We start from the raw sequence: 26,234 nt of genomic DNA on the forward strand, positions 1-26,234 counted from the left end.
GTTATTTAACATGTTTATTAACCCACATACAGAGTGAGTCGTTATTTGCAGATGGCACGTTATTTATTTAAATGATTAATTATTTACATGTTATTTAGGTTGACTCTGGTCCAAAGAGGACTTTGAAGAGCTTCAGAGAAACCAGAAGCAAGCTGATGAAAGTGATTGTGAGGAATGTAATTTGGTGTTTTGCTATAAAACACAGGTGATGATATCACTCACCTCAGCCTATACAAAGCGATACAGCCAATGCTGGTGGGTCAAAAAGAGAGCAGGACATAATCACAGCTTTCTTCACGGGTGTTTCTGCTCCCTCCTCCTCTGTGGCCAGAAAATAATAATTTTTTAACAAGTGAACTGGAAAGGTAAGTGCAGTGGGAGGGCAGTGAGAGAATGGAGGTGGTGAGAATGGGGGATTGCCTTGTGCCCCACCTCACTGGAGGTGGTAGAAGCTCCTGGTGTGATTCACATGGGATGGAGCAAGAGGCTGCACAAGCCCCTCATGGGCGCTCATGGCTTGTGCTGCCCTGACGTGTCTAAAGAGGTGGGCAGAAAATGACTCTTGAACCATGAGAAAAGCAACTTTTCCGTGTGATTGGAAAACCATGGCCGTGTTGGCTTATGGAGGCCGTTTATTTAACTTCCTATGAAACAGGAAAACCTACAAAGTAGCTGTAATGTGGGGGTCCCTCCACCTTCTGTGGGGACTGGTGTCTTAAAGCTGCAGAGGCTTTTTTCCCTTGGCACTGCTACACACCCATGAAGCAAGGCTGCAGCAGAGTGAGAGGGGAAGCAAGGGGATTTTTTAGACACATTCTGAAAGACATATTTTGAAAGCTCCCCTTTTATTCTGTTGTGGTTAAAAAAATCCCCAGACAGACCCAGAAGGAAGGGATGATCCTCCATCTGGAAACCAGGATTTTGTTAGTTGGGTTTGTCCTGTTTGCTTACACAGTGGAGGGATGCTTCAGGAAAACCTTCGGGGTCTCTGAGGCAGGAATGGATACTGGTAACTTAACATTGTGGCATTTTATTTTGTTGCCCTCTTTTGTTACTTTTGTTATTTTAAAATTTGTAATAAAATCTCTTAGTTTCGCTATGATTAATTTTGCCTCTTTGGCTTGTCTGATACTTAGACGGATGTTAGTTGCAGCACCATAAAAACAAAGGTATCTCCAGACACTGAATGACGGAGCTGTGCGCATTAAACACTTAAAACGCTTGTGCTGAATGACAAATGTCACTTTGGGGGTGGAAAAGTCAAGTGGCAAGACCTGGAGGAAAGCCTGACCAGCCTTATATTTTCTCTCAGATCTGCAGCAGATACCAGGGGGGCCGGAAATCCCACTTACTCACATGGGATAGTTCCGGAGGAGCTGGATGGATGTTGGTAGACAGGAGAGGTGCAGACACTGGTGGGAAGAGGGCCTGGGACAGCTCCTGGGAGGATGAAAAAAAGCGCTGTCCTCGGGATCTGTGACAGAGCGAGGCGGTGGCTGCCAGCCCTGTGCTCCCGCATCCCCGTGAAGCTCCAGGAGGGAGGGCGGTGGTATTAACGTGTGAAATTGCAGCGAGAAGGAAATACTTTCTCACGCAGCTCGCAGTGGTTTTCTCGCAGTCGAACTGTCCCACGCGGGGCTGCGGCTACAGCACTCCGACGCCGGACACCCACACGGTGACCGGAGCCTCCCCGTCCGCACCGGCCGCGGCCGGATCGAGGGGAAAGGACAGACTGACTCCCCGCTCCGAGCGGCGAGCCCGGGTGCGCGGGGAAGGGGCGGATTGCGGGGGACAGGAGAGCAGCGAGGCGGGACAGCCCGGCCGCGGGGTCCCGGTGGGCGCCAGCCGCCCCGGCAAGGGTCCGGGGGGCTCCGGCGGAGGACGGGGAGGAGGCGGGCCGAGGGGGCTCCGGCAGCGCCAGCCCGCGCCGCGCCGCGTCCCCGGCGGCATGGGAGGAGAGCGCAGCGCGGCAGGGAGCCGCCCGCCGGGCCCCGGCATTGGCGGCGGCGCAGCAGCGCTGGCAGCGGCGGCGCCGGGAGCCGCGGCCGCCGAGGGGAGGGGTCCGGCTCCGTGCGGTCGCGGCGGAGCCGGCGCTGCGGCAGCGGCAGCGCGGCGGGGCGGAAGTCCTTTGTTGCAGCCGCGGCGGCAGCGGCAGCAGCAGCAGCGGCGGGAGCGGCGCGGGCTCGGCTCCCCGTCGGCGGCCGCCGCCTCTCCCCGCGCCGCGGTAAGCGGGGCCCGGGGCCGCCGCCGGGACCCGGGGAGGAGGAGGCGGGAGGCGGCGGCAGCTCCGCCGGCGGCGGGAGGTGGGAAGTGCCGAGCGGCGGCGTGGCCCGGCGCGGCCCGCCATAGTGGCGGCGGCGCTGCCAGGTAGGGGCTTTCCAGCCGCGGCCGGTCCCTGGCCGGCGGCCGGCGCGGTGACCTTGCGCCCGGCGGCCGGGCAGGGCACGGCGCGGAGCGGAGCGGAGCGGCGCCGCGGGGACCGCGCGGGGGCTGAGCGGCGGCGCCGCGGCGGCGGGTCCGGCTCCGGATCCCTCCTCGCCTCCCTCCTCGCCTCCCTCCTTCTCTCCGGGGGTCGCGGCGGGCGCGCTCCACCTGCGGGGCGGCGGGCGGGGGTCGGGGATGCGGCGGCGGGGAGCGAGAAGCGGCCTAGGGAGGTGCAGGGGCGAGAGGCGGGGAAGGGAAGGGCACCGCTCCGCCCGCGTGGCTCTGGGGCTCGAAGTCGCGGTAAACATCTCGAGTGCCGCTATCGCGCCTGGTCCCGGCCCCCGCGGTGGGTGCCGCCGCTTCTCTTCCTTTTGTCTTCGCAAAATAAACGCCCCAAAACTTCGAGCGAGTTGCGGTAGTTTAGCGAAAAACGGAGCGGAGCTGCAGCCCGGAGGGAATGCTCCACCCTGCCAGGCGGGAGACTTGGGTTTCACTCGGGGCTGGCAGTGCGCTGGATCGCCGTGGAGGCGGCTGGAAAGGAAGGGGAATACTTTTGTCACTTAAAAACAAGCCCCGTGCCGCTGTGGGAGCGGTGTCGAAAGTCTCGTTCTTCAAAGGACTCCTCTTTTCTGCTCGGATAGAAAGGTAGTTAAAGAGAGTAGAGGAAAAGGGACTTAAAACGCTGTGAGTTTGGGGCTGAGATTTTATTCCTCTCTATTTTTCAGGATGTTTTGTAACTCAGATTCTCAAGTTTGCCCTGTTTCAGCTGATACAGGAGTGCCGGTTCCTCTTGACACGTAGGCATTGCTAAACAGGTAGCATGGCTTGGATGCTGCTTAATATTTGGATGTTTACTGCCAGGTTATGTCATTTGCTTGCATTATTTTCCTCACACTCTAGTATCGCAAGGTACAGCACGCACTGCAAAACTACCCGGGGTTGCAACAGTGCGGTGTTCCTTAGGCATTTAATTACACTAAACAAACATTCCTTTAATTAAAGGTGTTTGTTTAACATTCCTCATTACAGCTCTTGGAAAAACCCACGGAGCAGCCGTGAGCAGGGGGATGCGGGCTTCTCGTTTTTACCGAATTACAAGTTGAGCTTTCATGGCGAGCGGGGGAGAGGCGTTGGGACCATATGGCCGTGGGGAAAACCAGCCAAACATGAGCGGTTGCAGAGATTTTCCCTAGGCAGCAGCAGCAGCACAGCGAGTTGACAAGATTGTGGAGAGATTTTTGGATGACTGGCCAGAAAACCTGAGGAGTAACAAGTAGTGTGAGTTGCACTCTGCTGATGTTTGAGGTAGCAGGGAACCAGCAGGCACCCACCGGATGGGGGGGTTGGATGCAGGTAATGAAAATGTGGGTTGGTGCTGTGTGGGAAGCTCGGAGAAGTAATAGAAGCCACTTCTTCCTAGTAGCCAGAAAGTTTTGTGTGGAATGAGATCACAGACTTAACAGACGCTTCAGCTCTGCTTGCACAAGTCTTTCCCTTCATCAGAGTCAACCACTGTTGTCACTGGCACAGGAATTAGCAGCGATTACACTGAGAGTGCTCATGCCAAACAGGGATTTGGGTTTTTAGATGCTTTTCTTACTTGAATGTGAGCGGCTGCTTCTTTCAGAGATTTCTGTTCTTGCTGGCAGTGGAAAGCCCTGAAAATCCAGGATGGACAAAGCTGCAGTAGTTACTTACCTGCTGGATGAAAACAGAATAGCTGCTCAGAACTGAGATAGTGAAAGTTTCCTGATAAAAGCCTGGTGTCCTTTCTCTTAGTTGTTACAGCTGAACCTCTTACTGGAGTTGTTCTGGACCCCACACACATATATAGTGTAGGAAGCCAAATGTTTATTTTTCACTTTGACCAGTGGTTCTCCAGCAGTTGGGTTATTCTGCCCTGCTTTTGCTTGGGCATGGTAAACACTGTCACCCAAAGTTTTGCTGTGGACACAGTGTGTGGGCACAGCAGCTGACATAATTTGCATGAAGACCATTTATATCCTCAGATTTGTCTGGTAACTTTTTCTTTGTGCATGCAGTGTCACTGTAAAACTCCAGAATTGACTGGCTGTTGCCTTCCCCCCCATATTAGACCTATTTAATTGGATAGTAGCCTTATTTTTATTTTTAATATGCTGAAAGTAAAATGTGAAGCATTTAAGACCAGGAAGAGTCAGGAAAGCCTGTAGTCTGGTTTATGTGTCAGAAGTTACTTTGGTTCATTCATGTGCATTCAGCAAGCTGTTACACTGAAGTCCAACCTGTATTTAGCCAAGGATCCTTTCCTGGAAGGCACCTTTGACTTCATTTGAGGGTCTCAAGACATGGCTAAACCACCAAGATGCCTTCAGAAGTTGAAAGCTGGTGTAACTCAGAGAGCCTAGATAAAAAGGCTCACCTTTCTGCTACAAAGCAGAAATTGAGTGTCAATTTTTTTCCCCCCACTAATTGTTTCTTTTAAACATATTATTACTGTGTTGCCTGACAACTGTAAAGGTGCCAGATAAAAGATAACTGTGACTTTCTAGAGTCAACCTTTGTGGCTAGCAAGTTACTTTAAAGGACTGCATAAGGTCTCTCTAGTACTTTTATTCCCTAGATCTGATCTAAAGTGGTTTGAAGTTGAGATGGGGCTTTAGCAGAGACTCAGCTTTCTTACTTTTTTCTGTCAAGCTGTATTCCTTGTCTTTCGAGGAGTGTTCTTACCTAAGACCATGTAATGTATCTTAACTAATTTCCAGTTAGCATCTGGGAAGCCTAACTTGCCAAATTTTGATGTCTGTTTCTCATTTGTGGACATGGATGCTGAATCAGCAGAGAACTCCTGGCTGAGCAGCGGAGAACAGGGGATCCAGGGGCTCTGACAGCTCATGGTTGGGGGCTTTGGAGCATCTTCCCTTGCCCTGCTTCAGACCTAGCCCAAGTGCCATGAAACTTGTTTCTGTACTTTGTCCAGGAGTCTGTTGAAAATGAGTTGATTCAGCCATCGCGATGTGTCTGAAGATGAGTGTCTGCATCATTGGAATCATCTTCCCAACTGGCATGCCTGAAAGGCAGCTGATTGGAAAGGCTATGAGAGGAGGATAAATTATACCTTTAGTCCTTCGTAGCCTGAATAATGGAGCTTAATTACATTTTCCCTGGCAGTACATGGAATTCCCATAGCTGTTTTAATTCATGATCAAGGCTGTGCTTGCAATGCAAACTGATCCTTACTTGCTGTTGAGGTGGACAATTGTCAGCTGGGCCCAAGTTCTTTGCTTTTTTTTCAGTGTTTGTGTAAACTGAGGGACCCAGAGCAAGCTCTGTGGCTTCCTTCTCAGTATGTCTAGGTAAAAGTTGTAGCCTGTCGACAGCTCTGTGGTCAGTGCAGTAGGGAACACATAAACTTCCTGGGCGTTGTATGGGGAATTGCTGCCTCTTCTGTAGGATTTTCTGCAGCATGTCAGTGCTGTCATTTAGGAATCCAGGCTTTTTTGGGAGATCTGACCCACAATGGCAAAATTAAGGGGAAGAGTTCTTGGGAACCCGTGCCAGGGTGGGGTGTGGAGACAGACGGCGATGGGGGATTTGCTTTCTGATCCTCATGCGCTTGTTTTTTGGATAACTGGGCGTTGTTTGCTTGAGGTTTTCCAGTCTCATTTTCTATTAGCACCAAATTCTCCACTCATTTATTACACTTTTGTCCAGCCTGTTCTTGGTTTCCAAAGAAAAGCAGTCAGTAACTAAGCATGTAAGTGCTATGTTTTTGCCTGCTCAGCAGTGGAAATGCTGGGTTTTGAAAACCACCTACTAATTTTGGAGCCGAAAGGCTCCTGAATTCTGAACCTTGTGGTATGTCTGTTTTAAAGGCAGAGAAGTAAGCAAAAGAACTTCACCAGTTCATTGCTTGAGGACTTTTTTTACTTCTTTTGTTTTAAAACATCTCAGAAAACTTTGAGTGTGAGGAAATGATGGCATGGAGCTATAGTAAATACCTGTTTTTTCTTGTTAGCAGACTTACAAACAATGTAATTGGTTAGTGTAGTAGTGCAACTTAACCTTGTTCATGGTCATATCTGAATAGTATCTAAGTGATGCCTCAAAAGAAAAATCTGGTGTCAGACAAGCTTGAATCAAAGCGTGGCTGTGTAAAAATAAACACTTACTAGTGAAATAAAATGGATATGGAGACTTGGAGCTTGAAAATCAGAGTGAAAATACCCAAGTCAAATAGCTTCAGTTTCCATTTTCATATTAGATGCTTTTCTAGCACATGTTTTCAGAACACCTCTGCATCATTCAGTATTGCTTACAGTGATGTAAAAACATGCTGTGTTCACTGCACAAATCGATCATTGCTGAAGATGAAGTTGTTTGGGTTCCTCATGGACTTGTGAGGTTGGTGCCTCCAGGAACTGGATGCTTCACAAAGTGTGCTGTTCCATTGGGCAAGTGGCTGGCCTTTCTCCTCTCTTTGAAAAAGAGGATCAGAAAAAATTAAAAACTTTGGTTTGACAAACTCGCCTGCATGGAGCCTTAATTTTCCAAGATACCTGGTGTGTGATATATACAGAGGATAACTCCCACTGGCCTCAGTTGCTGGCAGTGGTGTTTACCTATGTGAATAAACTGGACATCCAAAAAGTGCCAGCCAGACTTATTAAAAAAACAAAACAGAAAGGCTGAAATGACTTGTCCTGGCACTGACAGCGATGGGGTGATGTTCTCCAAGCGGAGTTCATCGCTGTGAGATCCTCCTTTTTGTCCTCCACCTCTCACTCACTTCACATCCTCCAAATGCTTTGCCAAATGAGCAGGGATCTTGCCATGTGCTACTCAATCCAGGCCTGGACAGATCCAGAGGATGTGCTGAGTAGGGGAAATTTTGGTAAGAGGGCTGGAAGACTATACTATGATAAATACATAATATATGTATATACCTAACATATGATAGATATATAAATGGCAGCAGAATTAATCCTGCATTAATGACAGCATTTGTTGTGTATACACTTAACTTTGAAACCTCAAATTTTCTGTAAAAAGACCTGTTTTCATTCTAATACCTGCTTTTTCTTTTTTTTCTAACGCAAACCTCAAAAATAGTTTGCGGTACTGATCCACCCACGAGTGATAAGTGCAGATTGCTGTCATTTAAGCAATTAAAGTAACAAAATAATGATAAATTACCATTTTCTGAGAGCTGGCGTTTGTTGGGAAGGAGTTTGTCAGCAAGCCTGTCATGCTTGTTGATGGCAAAAGGATGGCAGGATTGGGAATTTGGGGTGCAGCTCCTGCTGTGAAGGAGTGAATGTGATAATTATTTTCTACCAGTTCCCCAGCAAGAGCATGTCTGTGGTTTTTTTACCCGTCCTGCCCTAGGCCCTGCAGCCTGGCTCTTCCCAGCCCCTTGCCCAAGCAGCTTCTTCCCTCCAGTGTTTAGATCCTCAGTGCACCCATTTTTAATGCCCACTGCTGCTTCCTAATCCCAGTCCCCTCCTCTTGGCTCAGCACTCTGGTCCCAGCCTGCCTCTCCCTGCTCTCCAGATTTCTAGAGGGTTTCCATCACATCCTTCTTACATTTCCCAATCTCCCTGTGTTTTCACTACATCCACTCCTGGCTCTGGCTCTCCCTCAGCCAGAACTGGGCATCTTCTCCATCAGCTACCAGGAAGGAAGCTGAAACCCTACAGTGAGTAGTGGTGTGGAGAAGTCTCCAGGAGGCCCTGCTATCAGCTCATGACTTGGTGGAGGTACATACAATCATGGAATGCTTTGGGTTGGAAGTGACCTTTAAATGCCATCTAGTCCAACCCGCCTGCGATGAGCAGCGACATCTTCAACAAAATCAGGTTGCTCAGAGCCCTGTGAAACCTGGTCTTGAGTGTTTCCGGGGATGGGGCATCCACCACCTCTCTGGGCAACCTGTGCCAGTGTCTCAACACTCTCATAATTGTGTCTGAATCAACCCTTTTGTAGTTTAAAATCATGGCAGAGCTCTGCGCAAAAGGGTATTTCACTGTGGATGGCTCAGGCAGGCCCCTGTATACTGAGCAGCTGCAAGAGGATGAAATGCTCTCAGCGAGGCTGTAATCTGAACTTTTATAACTTAACAAAAGTTCTTCAGTGTGAATAAACTGATAACTTTTATCTTCTCCCCCTCAAGCGTATAGCTTGGCCAGATTCAGGCAGATTTTTATATTGTGACAGCGTATCTAAGACATAACGCTTTCACCCACATAAAGTGTCTCTTCTAAGATTTTGGGAGAGAAACTTTTATTTTTAATTTCTAAATGAAGTAATAATAATCTGCATATATGAAAGGTTTTTCTTAGCCTCATTTTTGGAACAGTTTTGGCTGAGCTTTTCTGTGTAGGAGGGAGAAAAAGTAATCAGTCCAAGGTTTCAGAAGGAGAGTTTTGCCGTTGCTGGTTGAAATGTGTCGAAGTTTTAAATAGCCCAACACAGGCTCTCGTGGTGGGAAGTTACATCCACCAGGTTAATACAGTATCCAGAGGGAGGATGCCAGGACTTTCATTAACATAAATAACCTCAAACTCTCTGTTTTCATATCTACATGTGGTGCTACTGTGATAGAGGTCGGGTACCTATCAAATCCAAAGTTTGGCCATCTTGCTCAAGCAACCTTATGCTCCACCCTTTTTTCCCAGAGTGGTGGCACTGCCAGTGGGTCATTGTTTTGTGTCAGGATCCACGTGCTGAAAGCTTTGCAGGAGTTCATCTGTCAAAAGGAGAAATATCTTTTACCTTTTCCAAAGAAGAAGATTTAGAAAAGGCGGGTTTGTGTGCTGTCACCCTTAATTTCCATCACCTGGAAATGACTCTGTCTGCAGGTGCCTGCAGATAGTTTTGAACAGGCTTGCTGCTTGTACTGCTGTTTTGCTTTTGGAGGGCACAATGGAGTACATCTAGTGTAAAAAAACCACAAATAAGACATTTGGAACTTGCCACTTCATGAGTATGGGGAGGTTAACACGAGCTGTCCTGAGCCTTTTTTTGTCATGTTGGCAGAGCACACCAAGAGGCCAGTGGTGCCTTAGATTGGCATAATCTCATTTTCTCGTTGAATTTCACTCTTAGAATGTGGAACTTGAAGTTAATTCTTTGTCATTATGCAGCTGCTCTTCTTATTACAATAGATTGAGTTACATTTAAGCATCTAATGAATTGCCTCAAATCCAAAACATGTTACCACTTGGAAGAACATGAAGTGCACTTTTATTATTCCTTGATGTCAAGAGCTTTGCTGTTTTTCACAGAAACATCTGAAATCACCCAGTGACATAGACAATAATCAGTTTCTTTAGAAAAAATGTGAAGTTGTTTCAGAGATTCTCCTAAAGCAGACATTAAATGAATTCCATGCAACGAGTTGTGTTTCTGCAGTGGACATCACTGGGCCAAACGGGTTGCAGAATTATTATGGCAGGGTGCCTTCCCACTTCTGGGCATGGAGGTTTGGGTTCAGAGGAGAGGAGCAGCTGCCAGTCAAATGCTCACCATCAGTGTAGTTCAACCCAAATCTCCAGGTTCCTCTTGCCAGACCAGATCTTGTGCTGGTGGTGATCCACAGGCACTGCTGTGTGAGTTGGCAGTAGGGAATAATGCTGGGTGGGGTGAGCATGTTCTTTTCTCGAGAGCTTGAGAGCCTTTCCTCAGTAGCAATGCTTTGTGGAATGAAGAACGGGGACTTAATGTTAGGTTTGCTGCCTAACAAGCTAGGCAACGCCTATGAGTTGTGAATTCAACACTAATTGAGAAATTTAATTTCTCTACCCATTTTTCCCCCTAGGAGATGTAAGCTGTTAGGGAAATAAGAAGAAAAATGGAGCATTTGTGTGTGTATTGTGTTTAAATTTTGGACAGTTGAAAGAGTGGTTGCAAGTCAATCCCTGCATTTCATTGAGTCATAAAGTGCCATTTAGTATATATTATTTGCTAGCTTGTACTTTATTTGTACAAACCTCTTACAGTTATTTGCATTGTTTGCAATAACCTTTCAAAATGTTAAGAATCCTCATTATTGCTTTATGTTTTTCATTTCAGTTAGGGTGTTCTCTGTACCCTCTTCTGGATTCTCACTCCCTCAGCCTGCACAGTTAGAACAGATTATGTGTATCAGTAAAGGTTTGCCAAAGTGAGTCGTGACTAGCTGTTGGATCTGGCCACACTTGGTGAAATTTATCTTTAATCAAACAGACCCCTCCTGTATACTGTGCATTTCTTCTGGATATTTTTTGTTAACATAAACCATGATGTTTTCTTCCTCTTTTCTCTTGAGGGCAAGTTAGTCCTTTCAGTTAGAGCAACTCTAAGCACTGGCAGACCTTTCTTCCCAGTCTTTGCCGAGGCTTCATTTCACCATGGCTCCACCTCTGGCTTGCTGGCTCTCTCAGTTCTCCATTGCTGAGCTTTTCTTTGTCCGTTTTCCCATCTACGTGTTTTGGTTACATTTCAGCACTCTGAGCGAGTGGTTTAGAGAGCAGTTGGAGGCACGGCGTGCACCACTTCCTGCCTCTGCAGTCCTTGTGGCTGTCACGCAGCTCGCCTGGTCACCATCTGCAGCGGGCTCAAACGTGGGACGTGCCACCGCAGCTGGGCTGCCCTCTGCTTCTGAGAAGGAGCTTGAGTTTGCAGTTCCTGGTTTGCAGGAGGCCTTGCAGAGAAGGTTCAGATGGTCCCTGAGCTGCCACGAAGAGCAAAATGTGTGGAGTGGCTTGTGTGGGTGCCCTGTTGTCTCTTAATTTCCTTTAATGGGGAGGGAAAGACCAGTTTGAGCCTGGCCTGGTTTCCAGTGTGCATTGCATCATGTGCCCGTTGGACTGACAGGTAAAAAGGCAAGTTGAGACTGAAGAGTGGTTTCTGACAGCCAGCTTACCTTGTATAGGTGTTGTCCTGGGGCCATCTTACAGCAGTCTGCCCTGTGAAGTTTTTGAAGTTCTGCATTCAGAATTCATATCTGAAAATCTTGGCTGTAGGACTTTGAGATGTATTTGCTAATTTATATTCTAACAGCGTAGCTCTGATTGACGTTTGTGCTGGTTATGCTTATTAGTTTACTAGTCTTGTAAGTCTAGTGGTGAGCACATGGAATTATGGATGTTTTCACTGGCATGAACATTCATAAGTAGTTACGAGCAGAGATCTCCAGACAGGAAGCTGTACCGCAGACTGGCAGAATAGGAAAATCTAGAGAGCAAAGAGATGGCAGTTCCTCCGTGTTTAAGTAGGCTTTGGGTTTTGTGCTCGTGATTTAACAGATACCTTTTTCTTTATGCAGGGCTGTAATCGAAGTACAAGATGGCAAAAACCAGCCATAGCAACTATGTCCTTCAGCAGCTAAACAAGCAAAGAGAGTGGGGCTTTCTGTGCGACTGCTGCATCGCTATCGATGATATTTATTTTCAAGCACATAAAGCAGTCCTTGCTGCCTGCAGCGCCTATTTTAGGATGTTTTTTATGAACCATCAAAACACTACAGCCCAGCTGAATCTAAGCAACATGAAGATTAGTGCTGAATGCTTTGATCTTATTTTACAGTTCATGTATTTAGGAAAAATTATGACAGCCCCTGCCAATTTTGAGCAATTTAAAGTGGCCATGAACTATTTACAGCTATATAACGTACCTGAGTGTCTAGAAGATATACAGGATACAGACTCATCTAGTTTAAAATGTTCATCTCCTGCTTCTAGCACCCAGAATAATAAAATGATATTTGGTGTGAGAATGTATGAAGACGCACTTGCTAGAAACGGCAGCGAACCAAACAGGTGGGGAATGGAGCCGCCAAGTTCAACGGTAAATACATCCCATAACAAAGAGCCTGATGAAGAAGCTTTGCAGCTGAACAGCTTCCCCGAACAACTGTTTGATGTCTGCAAAAAGAGCACCACGTCCAAATTCTCTCACACAAAAGAGCGCGTGTCCCACTCGCGCCGGTTTGGAAGGAGCTTCACCTGCGACAGCTGCGGGTTTAGTTTTAGCTGTGAAAAGCTACTGGATGAGCACGTGTTAACATGCACCAACAGGCATTCCTACCAAAGTGCCAGGTACTACAGTGCTGAGAAAATAGACTTTAGTGAAAAGAACTCTACTTCTAAAATGATCTCCACGCAAACAGAAAAATACAAGGGGGACTCGAGCCACGCTGCAGATGATTCTTCGTCTCCCGTGTCAAACATCACGAGCAGAAAAAGCAGTACGGTTGCCTCTGAGACATCAGGTGAAGAAGGGAGTAGAGCCTCCGAGAGGAAGAGGATTATCATCAAGGTGGAACCAGAGGACAATCCTACAGATGAGCTGAAGGATTTTAATATTATTAAGGTGGCAGATAAAGACTGCAATGAGTCTTCTGACAATGACGACTTAGATGATGAACAGGAAGAGCCGCTTTACAGATACTACGTTGAGGAAGAGATGAGAGAGAAGAGAAATGCTCGGAAGACTCTAAAGCCTCGTTTATCCATGGATGAGGATGAAAGAAAGTGTTTGAAAAGTCCACGGCACCTTAACAGCAAGACTCCCTCAGTGCAGGAAGATGTGGAGAATGCTCCCTGTGAACTTTGTGGGCTAACAATCACAGAGGAAGATTTGTCCTCTCATTATTTATCCAAACACATAGAAAATATATGTGCTTGTGGCAAGTGCGGTCAAATACTGGTCAAAGGCAAGCAGCTACAGGATCATGCACAGACCTGTGGAGAACCCCAGGATCTGACCATGAACGGGATCAGAAATTCTGAGGAGAAAATGGACTTGGAAGAAAACCCCGAGGAGCAGTCAGAAATAAGGGACATGATGTTTGCAGAGATGCTAGAGGACTTCAGGGACGGTCACTTCCCAATGAACAGCCTCCAAAAAAACCAGTTATACAAACATTCTGCCTGTCCTTTCCGGTGCCCTAATTGCGGCCAGCGTTTTGATACTGAAAACCTAGTGGTTGAACATATGTCAAACTGCCTGGAGCAAGATCTGTTCAAGAACTCCATGTTGGAAGAGAACGAGAGGGATCACAGGCGTAAGCATTTCTGCAACCTTTGCGGGAAAGGATTTTATCAGCGTTGCCACTTGCGGGAACACTATACCGTTCATACCAAGGAAAAACAGTTTGTTTGTCAGACATGTGGGAAGCAGTTCTTAAGAGAGCGCCAGTTGCGGCTCCACAATGATATGCACAAAGGCATGGCCAGGTATGTCTGTTCCATTTGTGATCAAGGAAACTTCCGAAAACATGACCATGTACGGCATATGATATCTCACTTATCAGCTGGAGAGACTATATGCCAGGTCTGCTTTCAGATATTCCCAAATAATGAGCAACTGGAGCAGCACAGGGATGTTCATCTGTATACATGTGGAGTATGTGGAGCAAAATTTAATTTGAGGAAAGATATGAGATCTCACTATAATGCCAAGCATTTGAAAAGAACATGAGCGTAAATATACTGTTAAAGCATTAAGTTGGCAGCAGAGAGAACACCAAAGCAAAGCATAAGTATAGTAAAAAAATTTGAAAAGGAAAAAAAATTTTGAAAATAAGTCTCTTTTTTATTATTTTTTTAAGACCCTCCTAACCATAGGTGTCTATTTAGGCTCATTAAGTATAAAGCTTTGAAAAGCATCATGTGTTTAATTATTACATTTTCACTGTTTCCTAATACCAGTTTCTGTTCTTAATTTTATTGTTTTACTACGTAGATATACAAATCATTATTTTTAAACTGTAGATTAAAAGCACAATGTTACCCCTTCACTGACTGCTATTAAACAGTTCTCGGATCCATGTCCGTAAGATGAGTGCTTTAATATTTCCATGTGTTGTTTCTTCATGTGAAAATTTTAGATCCCAGCGATTAATGTGCAAGGGCATAATTGTACGTAATCCCCAAATTAATTTTCAAAATGAAAAAAAAAAAACCAAACAAACCAACAATGCCAAGAAATAATCCTTTGCTCTCTGTGTCTGCTGTAAGGGCAGAGCTGGCTGTCCTGGTCCCCTGCTTCTTGGCTTTGTTGGAAGGTTCATCCCAGGGGTGAGAGCACATAGGCTCAGTAAAACCTCGCAGGCTCGGGCTGGCGTGCACAAGGGGGAAGGGAGTTAATGATTATTGGGGTAACCGAGGGGCTCCAGCACTGTGGTTGTGTTCCAGATGGGAAGTCCTAGCAGAACTGTGCAACTGATGTTGGCCTTTCTTTCACTGTCTGTACCTCTGTGGGTATATTTAACCTGCTTATCCTAAGCATACAAGGGAGGAGTGGGTTACTAGGAATGCAGTATGGCCATGTGCACTGAAGACTGCATTTTCAGCCTAGCTGTGAACAGTGCCTTGCTGCTTGTGTTGGAAAGTTAAAAGCAGGATGGGTGTGAAAATAGTCCCATTGCTTGGGACCTTAGGGTTTTATTGCTTGTTGTTTTCATGATACCTTATGAATGTTCTGTTTTTCAACAAGAATATAACAAGAAAAGACTGCAGAGTTTGCTTAATAAATGTAAAGATATTTTATGCCTTTTAAGATTCCTTTCTGATTCTAGCAGAGCCCTAATCTACACAGCTTGTCTCTTAGTTTAATTGAATTTAAAAATCCTACTAAGTACCAGCTGACACCAATTCAGTGAGGCACTTTGGCCTTTGAGAGAGCAACTGGCTTTGACTCTTAGGCACCAGCTGTCTAAACGTTTGTTAAGTGTGTGATTTGTGATGGGGTAGAGAAAAGCATCCTAATACGTAATTATGGAGAAAACAATTAAAAAATAAAACCTAGTTGTACTTTCTCCCAGCAGATCTCACTTTATCAAAGAGGGTGGTAATGCTATTTCCCACGGAGCTATGGAGGGAGGAAAGTAATTTAGATCAGCAATTAAGGCAGTTAGAGTAGATGATCATTGCAGGTCCCTTCCAACTGAAATATTCAATCACCTCATGTGCCAATGGTGGGGTTGAGAATAGGAGCCAGGAGCTGATGGTCTAGTCCAGGGCTTTCATGTGCTTGTTTCTGTCAGAGTTGAGTTTCATTCCTTGTTGTTTCTTGGGGATTATGAGGGGTATCATGTTTTGATTTTAGACTATGCAGAGGAATGAATACAATTCAGAATCTCCACTGTAAGTGTTAAAATTAGTGTGAGTTGCCTTGCATTTCTTCAGTTTTAAATGTGCATTAGGATTTCTCTTGGCTGGCAGACGTGTGCATTTCTGCAGTGATGGAGAAGGCTCCACCAGACCTTGGTCCTGAGCCAGCAGCTGCTCCAAGGCTCCAACTGCTTTGAGTGCAGTTTTGTGGGCCTTTAGTGTTTTGCTTTAACTGCTCACTCCTTCGTCTTCTTGTATGATGCTGAAGCCAAGCGAGTCCTCAATAGCACTGGGGCCAAAAGAGCAAAGGCATGAACACACTCCAGCACTCCAGAGCTGGGGTGTTCATACACTGCACACACTGAGTCTCTGACGTGCAGGTTATCCCTCACACTATCAGCTGGACTGGGAAAAGCAGTCAAGGGAAGTGAAGGAGAAATGGAGAGCACTGGGGCAGCTGGCAGGAGAGTCTTGTGGCACTGGAGGAGTGGGAAGACTGAGTGGGAGAAGAGATCCTGAGTGGGAGGGATTGGCAAAGGCAGGCAGGCAGGATTAGAGCAGTGGGAAGCAAATCCCAAAGGTGGCATGGAGGGGGCGGCTGGAGGAGTGGATAAAATGTCCTGCCTGTGAGAGCAGAGTGAGGATGACTCAGCTTGGCTGGGAGCTGTGGGCCTGAGCCATGAGCTCACGGCCGGTTGTGTACCAAGCACGGCCAGCCCCGCTGCCCGCAGCGCTGCGGGGGCACAGCCCAGCCCGGACTAAAGACCTTGTTCAAAAGCAGGAGGTGACCTCTGCCATCTAAGGGATCAGTCCTGAATGCAGTGAAGGGCTAAGGGTGATTTATGGAGCCTCCTGCTCAGCATCAGGAGCTCTTGTTTACAGCCTATTGGTCTGAACTTGACCCAAAACTGTTTCACAAAAAATGTGACTTCCTAGTGTGAGTAGACCTGCCAACTACAGAAGTTAAATGGAGAAACTGGGAATTATGGTATTTATGTGTACTAACTTTATAAACACGCTGGAGTACCTCTGTTTTTCAATTATAAGCTGTGTTGTAGTAGCCTTTCAAAGTAAAACTTGTTAAACCTTTCCAACTGAACTTGAATTGATGTTTTTTCCTGTTCTAGTGAAACAAAACCCAGTGCCTTGGAGTTCGCATATGTGAAAGTCCAGACTAAGGCTCACAAAGAGCATGAATTGCACTGCAGGGAAGCTTAAGAGTGGATCTGCTTACATGTAGGCAGAGAAAATCAGAATGACTGAAGTAGCCTGAGAAGTGATGGAGGGGAGTATAGGAGAACATAAACAAGTCAGCCTGGCTTGCAAGTAGATGGGTATTTAAGTAGATGAGTATTTAAGGTGACATGTAAAAGTGTGCAAGGAAACAACTTGGGACTGTTAGAGAAAAGGCCTGGAGTGACAGGAGGAATCTGGCTGCTGAATGGGGAGAAGGTCTGGGTGCTGAGGCAGCTTGGGTCAGGCCACTCCTGACTGCTCTCCCCAGAATGGGACAACATCTGTGGGAGAGTGCAATGATGGTGTTTCAGTGCTCGTACCATTACAAAAATGATTTAATGTAGAGACAGAACATAAGCAGACATGAAAAAAATCAACAGCAGTTATGATATCATAGAAGTTTTGCTGTTACTTGAAAGATAGTGAAGGGGAAGCAGAAACATTTAATTTAGAGTTCTGTTTCCTCTAATTTGTATTTTTATGTTGCCGTAACATAGTTCCTTTGCATCTCCTTAGTGAGTGTTAAGAGTGTAAAAGTACTTAAGGATCTTTAAAACTGGAGGTGTAAGCATATCATGTTGCACTAGGCGTAGCCAGAAAGAAAAAGATTTGCTGGATGCCCTCAGTTATATTTTTAAGTGATTTGCTATTCTTATTTTTGGAGGACCTCTCTGTGTTCTGTTGTTTTTCTCATTTTGGCAGTACTATGGGCTGCAATCCTGAGAATTTATAAGTGGCCAGCCTAGCTCTTAGCTTTCAAGATTTACTGGAAGTTAAAAAGAGGGAATTCATGAAGACCCAGTATGAGCTTTAAAATATCATAAAAGCTGTTGAGCTTCTTTTTCAGTTTCAGAGGGGGTGTTTAAAATATTAATATATATATATATACTTGTAAATGCTTCCTGCTGACTTGTTAGTTCAAAGAGTATTTACATTTGTGTATAATGATATTTGTAGCCAACAGGTCTGTGGAGAAATCTTGATTTCAATAAATAGAATATAATGGAATTCTAAGAATTTATGCTTTTATTAGGGGACTTCTCTATTTAATATTTTCAGTTGCTGTAAAACATAATTCATCATATTTTTTTACTCAAAGCTGAAGACATAAAATATATTGCCCTGGAGAATATATTAAAAATACATTGTTATAAAAGTGAATAGTTTGACTACATGATTGTATTTGAATACTCTAGTGCTAAACCATCAAGAGTCTCTGAGTTATTGGTGAGGACATGAATTTGCTCCTGGAGGCTGTGCCACCTTGAGCCCTGGCAGCCCTTTACTTCTCCCCTTTAGTTTCAGCTCCTCTCCCCATGTGCCACCCTCTCCATTGTCCAAAAGCACGTATCTATGTAGCTTCACAATGAACTGCATCAAACAACGGCCTTTTTTCTATTCCCTGTGGGGCTGTTTTTGGCTGGATCAGTTCCCTGCTGTGCTTCCCTCTCCATCTCTGTGTCACATCTTGTGCAAGCACAATAGAAGGGGTGGCACAAGGGGAGGAATGAGTGGCTGGAAAGGGGCTTGTTTGCTTAAATGAGCTGTACCAGAACTCAGAGAGAGCATGTCCCAGGTTTAACTTGGTCTCTGTCTCCCCCAGGCATCTTGAGGGAAGCTGAACTCTTACATTCATCTCCTATTTCCTGATAAGGAAAAAGGCAGCCCAACCTCTTACAAATGAGACACATCTCTGCTATCTGCCCTCTTCGTGAGAACTGGAAACCTTCCTGTGTTCAGCTCATCCCACAAATATGCTCTGGAGCTTTCTTAGTGTTTCTTGAAGCAGACTGGGTAGTGCTCCTGGGTTTGTGTGGTTGGCCTGGCCCAAGGCCAGGAATGAGCTGGGCCCCTTGTTTGGCCAAACACCAGGAATGGCTCCCACCTTCCTCTGCCCTTCCTGCCCTCCAGCTGTGGCCCCAAATGCAGCTGTGGAGCTCTTCTGTTGCCCTGTGCTCTTCACTGCTTTTCACAGTTAGGGGAGACAGTTGTCTCATTTTTGGTCTGATGCTGAGAGCTCAGGGTAATTCCATGTGTAAGTTAAGCTGATGCTGGCAGTATCTGTTACTATCCCTGTGTGCTTCTGACTTTTAAGTGCTTCTCAATCTCAGAGGGTTAAAAATCAAATTTTCTGACTTCCCTAATTCTCAGCTGGTTTGATGCTTGTCGCAGACTTAAAGACCTACAAGATGAAGGATGACTAATTTGACTTTATAAAGTCTGCTGAAGGCTAGAAATTAGGAACCTATTTTCAAAAGCTGACATTTCTGTAGTCCTTGGCCATAAACTAGTTTTCTGTATTTTCTTCCAGCTTCCAAAAAACTCCTAAAGTATTGCTGTGCAGTGTATTCTTGAGACGTGTGAGTAGGCTGAGATTTTGTAGGGGAAAGATGCCAAAAATCAGGACACATTTTATAAATTAAGTGTCTTTTGCTACTTTTACAGTCACTTCTACAATCCTGGAATTAATTGTGATTTTATTTTTTTCATGCAGAAAGACAAATCTTAATTTGTAACAGGGCAGCAGAGCTCATGACTCAGGAATCACTTCATCATGACTATAAATATTCAGCCCTGAAACAAACTGCCCATGTTCCTTTTCATGTACTTGAATGACCAGTGCCAACTTCATAGAAGAAATGCTGTCAGATCTTTATTTGGGTTATTTTTGCTCTCAAATATCTTGTAGGGTGGGGATTTTTTATTAATTTAAGATATAAGGAAACAATCATGTGCATCATGCTTTTAGAGGAACGGTTTTCAGTAATTCACGTAGATGCCCTTTGTAAGATTGGTTGGAAATATGTTTTTAAAGATTCATATTAATGTATTAAAGGAAAGATAACAGAATTGTGAAATGAGAAATCTTCAGATAGTCCAAGGCCAGGCTTTGACTGTTTCTTTTGTGTAGCCAGCGTGGCACACCTCACCCCAACAACCTTGAGGTTCAGACATGGTCAGGATCTTTGATTCTCTTGCAAGAAAATGAAAAGGTTTAATCCTTTCCTGTGCCTTCTGGCACAGTAAAAACCATAGTAAATCTTCTTGCAGCTACAACCACAAAAACAATGCTGCATCTAGAATTTCCGGTGGGAGAAAAAAAAAAAAGAAATAGTTCAAGAACTTCCCTCTCTGACAAAGTCCTGCTGCATTTATTGTTTTCACTTAAACTCAACTGTGATTTGCATAAGTGAGATTTCAGGGTGTACTTTTTTTGTGTGTGCAAATGAGGCGTGATTTCAGACAAGTATGTCTTGTAGTTTTGTAGACATCTCAAGACTTCTGACAGGGAATGAGAGCATCCCTTACAGGCCTCCAAATCCTGGAGGCTGTGTAGATTGTAGGAAATCCACTGGAAATCAGGACTGTTGTAAATCCTTGGTTTCTCAACTTTTCTGTTAGGCAAAGTGCCACCAGTGTCAGCAATTGCCAAGGTCTCTGCAGCAGCCGTGCTGCCAACACAAAAAAAAAAAAGTTTTTCCCCCTCTCTTCTCCCCCATCTCCCCTGATGACAAGGTTGCTGTTTTAAAAATACATCATTTCGACTCTTTCATTTGCCTTCTGTTTTTTGAAATGGGAAGATTTGCTTTCTTCCTGTTTTAAAGCAATGACTAGGGCTAAGAAGTTGCCTTTTTTAATAGTTCTCACATATTCAAGTGAATCTACACAACTCAGTAATACCTGTTCTCTCCTTTTCAAGTAACCATCCCACTACATTGTGGATGGTCACCAGAGGGACTTCTGCTTTTGACTCCCCAGAAAATGAATGGAAGAAATAACATATTGTCCTCCTCTCCATGGCAAAAGCCCCAAAGACCATGAAAGTTTGTGGAAATGCAGATAAGCTGGCTAAAATTAGAGTTTGCTGAATACCATAAATTGCTTTTGGTTTTGGCAGCAGATACACCAGCCTTCTGGTATCGGTTACACTGCTCTTTCACAAGTCCTTGTTAGGGCTTTTATTCAGGATGCTAAAGATGATGCCCCTCTTTCTTCCCTGCCTGTGGGTTTCCTACTGGTACCTCCTGGTACAGAGTCCCAGCTTCCAAACTGATGAGGTTCTGGTTTCTAGCCATTGATTATTGAATTATTTACACAAATGAGAAACATTCAAAGAGGTGAAATCTAAAGTATCCCTCCCTCGGGAAAAGGATAAATACAGTAATATTGTAGGAAGAGGAAATGCAGGGTAGGATTTCTTGGAACTGCTTAAGAAATTGTCTTAGTACATCTCACAGCCCAGGAGAGAGCTCTGATGTCTGAGCTACATTGTTATCAGGTAGATTAAATAGAAGTTGTGTACACTTAGATATGCTGTAAAATATGACACTTAACAGTCTGTGTGTCTGGAAGTCTGAGGGTTAGCCCCACCTAGTCTGCTTTCAGACGGGTTGTGTTTCACTTAGATTTTATTGGCCATTGCTGACATGGCCAGTTCTGCCAGAAAAGACAGAGGTCCTGATGTAGAGTAACTTAAAAACTGGAAAACAACTCAGTCAAGGCACAAGAAATTTTACAGTAATTGTTACAGTTCTTTCAGCTTTACTTTGCTGTGCAAAGAGTTAAATAGTTCAAAGGCAGTTTCCTTTGGAGAATGTTTATTTGATCAAGTTCAGTGTGGCTTGGACCCCAAATAGAAATACCAACTTCAAACAGAGCACTACTTTGAGAGAAGGAATAGTCTGTGGCCTTCCAGACCTCACAAGCTATGTTGGTTTGTTACACAGATTCAAAACAAAGATGTCCCTTAGAACAGATACACATTAACTCAGTGTATTTCACACACCACATCTTTTATCTCCCATCTGCTTCTCTCCCTGGTCCTTTGGGCTGTGACAAAGTCCCTGAGATCCTGGATGAACTGTAGACTTCTCAGTGAAAAGCATATATGGTATGATTGGACCATCCAAGCTACTTAGATTGTTAAGAGAACATTAGAGGAGCTACTGCTCCTGTTTACTAAGTCTGAAGTACTACATCCTTTGGATTTTGGAACAGTGCTTATCTTTGCTTCTTGGTTCCCTTTACATTGCAGGAAGCAGGGTGAGGAAAAACCCAGTGGGTGCTTCTCTTAGATGGAGCCTGGAAGATCTTGTTGGCTGAGGGGTGGTGTTGTTTTGTTTCTTCAGGGCCTTAGCTGGCTGAATCTTCAGACTTCTAATAAATGCACTAAGCCTTAAAAAAGCATTATTAATGCATGATGAGATACACCAAGTTCAGCCATTGAACATAAGAGTGGAACCCATGCAGATGCTGTTAAGCACAGGAACCTGATATCGGGCCAACTCTGGAGAGTTATCTTTGATCTGCCTCCAGATTCTCCTTTTATTTGTAAACATCTAGCTAATCACAGACTTCCTCTGACTTTGATGAAGTGGAAGGAGCCGCATCCTCTGTAACCCTGGGAAGGGCTGGCGCTGTGCAGACGTTCGGGATGCGGGATGGGGGTTCCAGCGCCATCTCGTGGCTCGCTGGGAACGCGCCTGTCGCTATTCCCTAGGCTGGAATGCTTCGGTTGGCTGGGAGGAGGATGGAGCAGATCTTCCCGCAGCTGTGCATCCCCGAACAGCTTCTCTGCTTAGGGCAGCTGGGCGATTTGAGAGCCTGCGAGGAGGGCACAGCATTTTATCTCTAATCTCCCTTCCTGTGGGCTGCGAGCTGTCGGCAGTGCCGGCAGCTCTGTGTGTGCTCCACCCCACCACAGTTGGCACTGAATAGCAGTGTTTCTGCTGTCTCATCGGAAAAATGTGATTTAATATTCACAGGCAGCCCACCTTCCCGCACTCAGGGTGGTCCCACACAGCACAGCCGATGTATTTGAGGGTGGTGGTGGAATGAAGCTCAGTGTGTGTGAGTTGTGTATGATCTGCAGGTGACAGAGATCTTGGACTGCAAAGTGCAGGCTGGCATTGTAGTGAATGGCAGTGTTAAACACTGATGTTGCCTGGGGAAAAACAGTGCTCACATGTATGCTGTAGTTAAAACACCTTTTTTCTCCTTTGTTAGTTTACAAAAAAAGAAAAGAGAAAAAGAAAAGAAAAAAAGAAAAAAAAAAAAGGTTACTTCCTGACCTCTGAGCTAGTCATGTAAGAGTTACTTTGCAGTAACAGCACCAGTCCAGTGAATTCCCCATTCCAGTGATTTTAAGAATGTGGTATGCAGACACATGGCCTTGCTGCCAGAACCAGCAGTACTTTGAAGGTAGCAGTTTGCCCAAGACCTGCTTCCCCTGTTCACATCACCCTCATGGCACAAAAAAAAAAAGCCTTTTGTCCCAGCTGGCCTTTTTGCCCACCCTAAGTATGTGACATAGCAGAGAAGGCAGCTAAAATAGCCAGACAAGCCTGGGCCTGGCACATGCAGTGAGTGAGAGCCTGGCCACGGTGCACAGCGAGCTGTGGAGCACCACTCGAGGCTTTCCTCTCAAAGGTGTGCCAGGAAATGCAGCCCTGAGCTGGCCTTGAGGATGCTCTGGCAGGTAAGTAATGCAAAGAGCTGCTAAACCTGACTTCATGTGCAGCCTCTGCAGTGTAGACACAGCCACGTGGGCCAGGGCTGCCACAATCGTGTAGAAGCATCAAGGGTAAATTATCCAGAAGTGGCACAATCATATACTTTGTACAATAGGATTTACATATCCTAAGAAAGAAGTCAGTGTACAAAAAATCCCTGACAACCCAGAGGATTGTCCTCAAAAGTTACATCCATTTCCAGTTTCTTGATTGTTCATATCAGACACAAAGCTGCTCATATTTGTCGCAAATTAGTTTGGTCGAAAAAGACTTACAGAAATTGTAAATACTTTTATGATTTATCTACATTTAACCTAAAATAAGAATTTGGCGTGTGTATTTGTGTGTGTTAAATAAATACATAACAGTCACCTCTGAGTTAGGCAAGATAAAAAAACCCACAACCAAAAATACGGGAAAATATGAAGCAGTAAGAAATATTCCAGAATGGGGGTGTTCCAAGCTATGAGTGGCTGAGGAGAAATAATACCCATGCAATTTTTGAGCATCCACTATGCCAAGCCATAAACCACTGCTGGAAAGTAACACATACAGTATGAAAAATAGCTTCTGGAAGGTTTGAGAAATGAAGTTTTTCTTCAGCAAATCTCTAGTTGTATTGAAAACAGAAGGCAAAGGAAAAAGAAGCAAAAGTTTCTGAAACAAGATGACAACATTGCTTAAGGTTTTGTTCTGGTGGGGTAGGGGTTGAAGGAAATGTATGGCTTTTAAAAAGAGTTCCTGACTGTGGTGGGTGCTCTGAATATAACTGAAGGATGGGTATTTAGAGCAAAACCACACATGGTGAGGTGGGAGGGACCACATCATGCTAGCAAATACAGTACTGCAGTGCGGGCTTCTGACTTTTAATATTTTTCTTGCATTTCTTTTCTGCATGGCAGTAGTGAAATAGGGACTTCTAAGCTTCTGAACAACTGAGAGAACCAGATTTGGAGAAGACATGAGGAAGAACTGGTCGGCAAAAGATTTCATAAAAACTCAGAACCTCGTGTGCCAGATCTGAATTGGCACCACCTTTGCTTTTTTGACATACTGCAGCAGTCGCAAAAGGCACCAAAGCATTCAAATTAGAACATGCAGTAAAAGTTGTTTTGGACTCTTCTATGTATTATAAAACTTACTTCTTTGTGACTATTATTTACACCTGTTAAAAACAAATTCAAAGTCTTTCATGGAGCAGACAGCCAAAAGAGGCAGATGCCAGGTGTTAAGGGCTGCACTGAAATGAATTTGCAGAATTTCTATTCACACGCTGGAGTGCTCCTTTTCTGAAATGAGGCTTCTTAGAATTGCTGTCAAAAACTGTTTAGACTTTTTAGTTCAAACATTACAAGTGTATACTCATGTACAATGCTAAACTATCAAGTGTTTTAAAAAAAAAAAAAGAGTAAGAGGAGAAAAAAAATCTTAAAAACTGAGGACAGAGGGTCCCTGAGGAAGGACAGGATGGTGAGAGAGATCCAGCTGACTTGATTTCCCCTGCTGCCATGATCATCATTTGCAAGCTGAAGAGGACCTTCCATGGAGCACAGTGCTTGTTTGTGGAGAGTAAAGAAATGGTGCTCTGGTCTTATACAAAGAATGGTGAAAATTTTTTACCAACAAGGAGATGAGTATATGTGAAATAATCTTCACAGGGCACAGGGTGCACCTTGTTCTGGAGCTAAGCCTTGCAAAAGCTGGCTTGAAGAAGAGAATTAGGTGTTCGTGTTCAGATTTGAACATTTTAGGAATCCTAATGTTTCCAACTAAATTAATGGGGAGGGAAAAAAACCCCTAACCAAAAAGACAATAAGGCAGTAAATGTTCCAAATTAGGGCAAGCATGAATTAGAAAAATATTAATTTCTTTTCCCTCCCTCAGACAACAGTGGATCAAATTAAGACATGTAAGCAGACTAAACATGCTGATTATATTCTGCTGTAGTTACGCATCTTACTAATTCTACTCATGATTATAAAAGGATGTTTCATTGTTCACTATAACTGTTATCTCAAGAAGAGTCTGTCTATAATTTTATTTATAATTGGCATCATTTTCATTACTGTTGTTAAAAAGTGTGTACAATATTGTCTGTATTGCAGCTTGTATAGGGCATGTGTCTGTGCTTGCTTTACTCTTTTTGAGTTTATAAAGTTGCTATACAAATGCAAGAAAAGATGTTCAGATACCTTGAATGTGGTTGCTTAATCTAATTACATAGCCCCCAACGTTTCAGCATATAGATGTTGAAGGTATCAGCTCTATTAACACGTAACACCTTAAGCATTGATGTAGGTATTTTAAAAGACTTCAGTGCAGCACTGGAATGCTGACACTTCAGTCCCAGTGGCTGTATGGAGCAAAGGGGAGGATGCTGAGTATCTGGGCAAAGCTGGATACCACTGGGGACTCTGCTGGGAGAAGGCACAATATAGCTGGGATATCTAATTGAAAATGGGATGTCCTTTCTATAGAAAACATGAAGGACCTTCAGGGTAGGACCACCACAAAGCAGAAGAGAGAAGGGAACACATTCATAGCATTGCCTTCAACAGTCTACAAAGTGTAGGACATCTAGAACAGGCTGTGACTGTTCTGTAACTTAGCAATTGCTTCTAATCTTATGTAGAGTATCAGTAAAGACATTCCAGGTTAGTTATCATCCTCTTTAAAGCTTATTCTGTGCTTTGCAACAGTATCTTTAATAAAATACTCTCACAAATCTGCTTATTATTCTCATTTAATTCCATCTTATACCTGAATTAATAACAGTCCTGGCAACAGGTTGAAGTTCCAGTTACCACCTGTTTCATCAGCTCCTGTGTTTTTCCCATTCACCTGCTAATGACAAGAGGGAAAACAGAGATGAATAAATATCAAATCATCATAGAAATGAAAAAAACAAGAGAAATTAATGGCATGCTCCAGTTCAATTATTATAAAAATCGTTCACACTAAGCGTATCAGCAAATCTGAGAGATTA

The 26,234-nt window shown here is 44.6% G+C and overlaps 1 protein-coding gene across 6 annotated transcripts; it reads left to right on the forward strand.

Moving 5' to 3' along the window:
• The first annotated feature begins 161 nt into the window (after nucleotides 1-161).
• ZBTB1 (zinc finger and BTB domain containing 1) lies at nucleotides 162-25,973 on the forward strand. 6 transcript variants are annotated; one of them, XM_085061163.1, is made up of 3 exons: nucleotides 2,088-2,224; nucleotides 11,711-13,622; nucleotides 24,151-25,973. In XM_085061163.1, exons 2-3 carry the CDS (start codon nucleotides 11,731-11,733, stop codon nucleotides 24,185-24,187), a joined length of 1,929 nt encoding a protein of 642 aa, XP_084917289.1. In that variant the 5' UTR covers nucleotides 2,088-2,224; nucleotides 11,711-11,730; the 3' UTR covers nucleotides 24,188-25,973. The 6 variants fall into 6 exon arrangements, with proteins under 6 accessions (XP_084917286.1, XP_084917287.1, XP_084917289.1 ...); XM_085061160.1 differs by lacking the exons at nucleotides 2,088-2,224; nucleotides 24,151-25,973 and adding an exon at nucleotides 162-365 and having other exon boundaries at nucleotides 11,711-14,946; XM_085061161.1 differs by lacking the exons at nucleotides 2,088-2,224; nucleotides 24,151-25,973 and adding an exon at nucleotides 1,632-1,762 and having other exon boundaries at nucleotides 11,711-14,946.
• Nucleotides 25,974-26,234: the final 261 nt, after the last annotated feature.

Source organism: Lichenostomus cassidix, chromosome 5, assembly GCF_008360975.1.
Source record: "Lichenostomus cassidix isolate B80296 chromosome 5, HeHo_3.0, whole genome shotgun sequence".
Lineage (NCBI taxonomy): Eukaryota > Metazoa > Chordata > Aves > Passeriformes > Meliphagidae > Lichenostomus > Lichenostomus cassidix.

What these genes read in the sequence shown, in the direction of transcription:
- ZBTB1 (XM_085061160.1), top strand. Translation starts at nt 11,731, where the DNA reads ATGGCAAAAACCAGCCATAGCAACTATGTCCTTCAGCAGCTAAACAAG.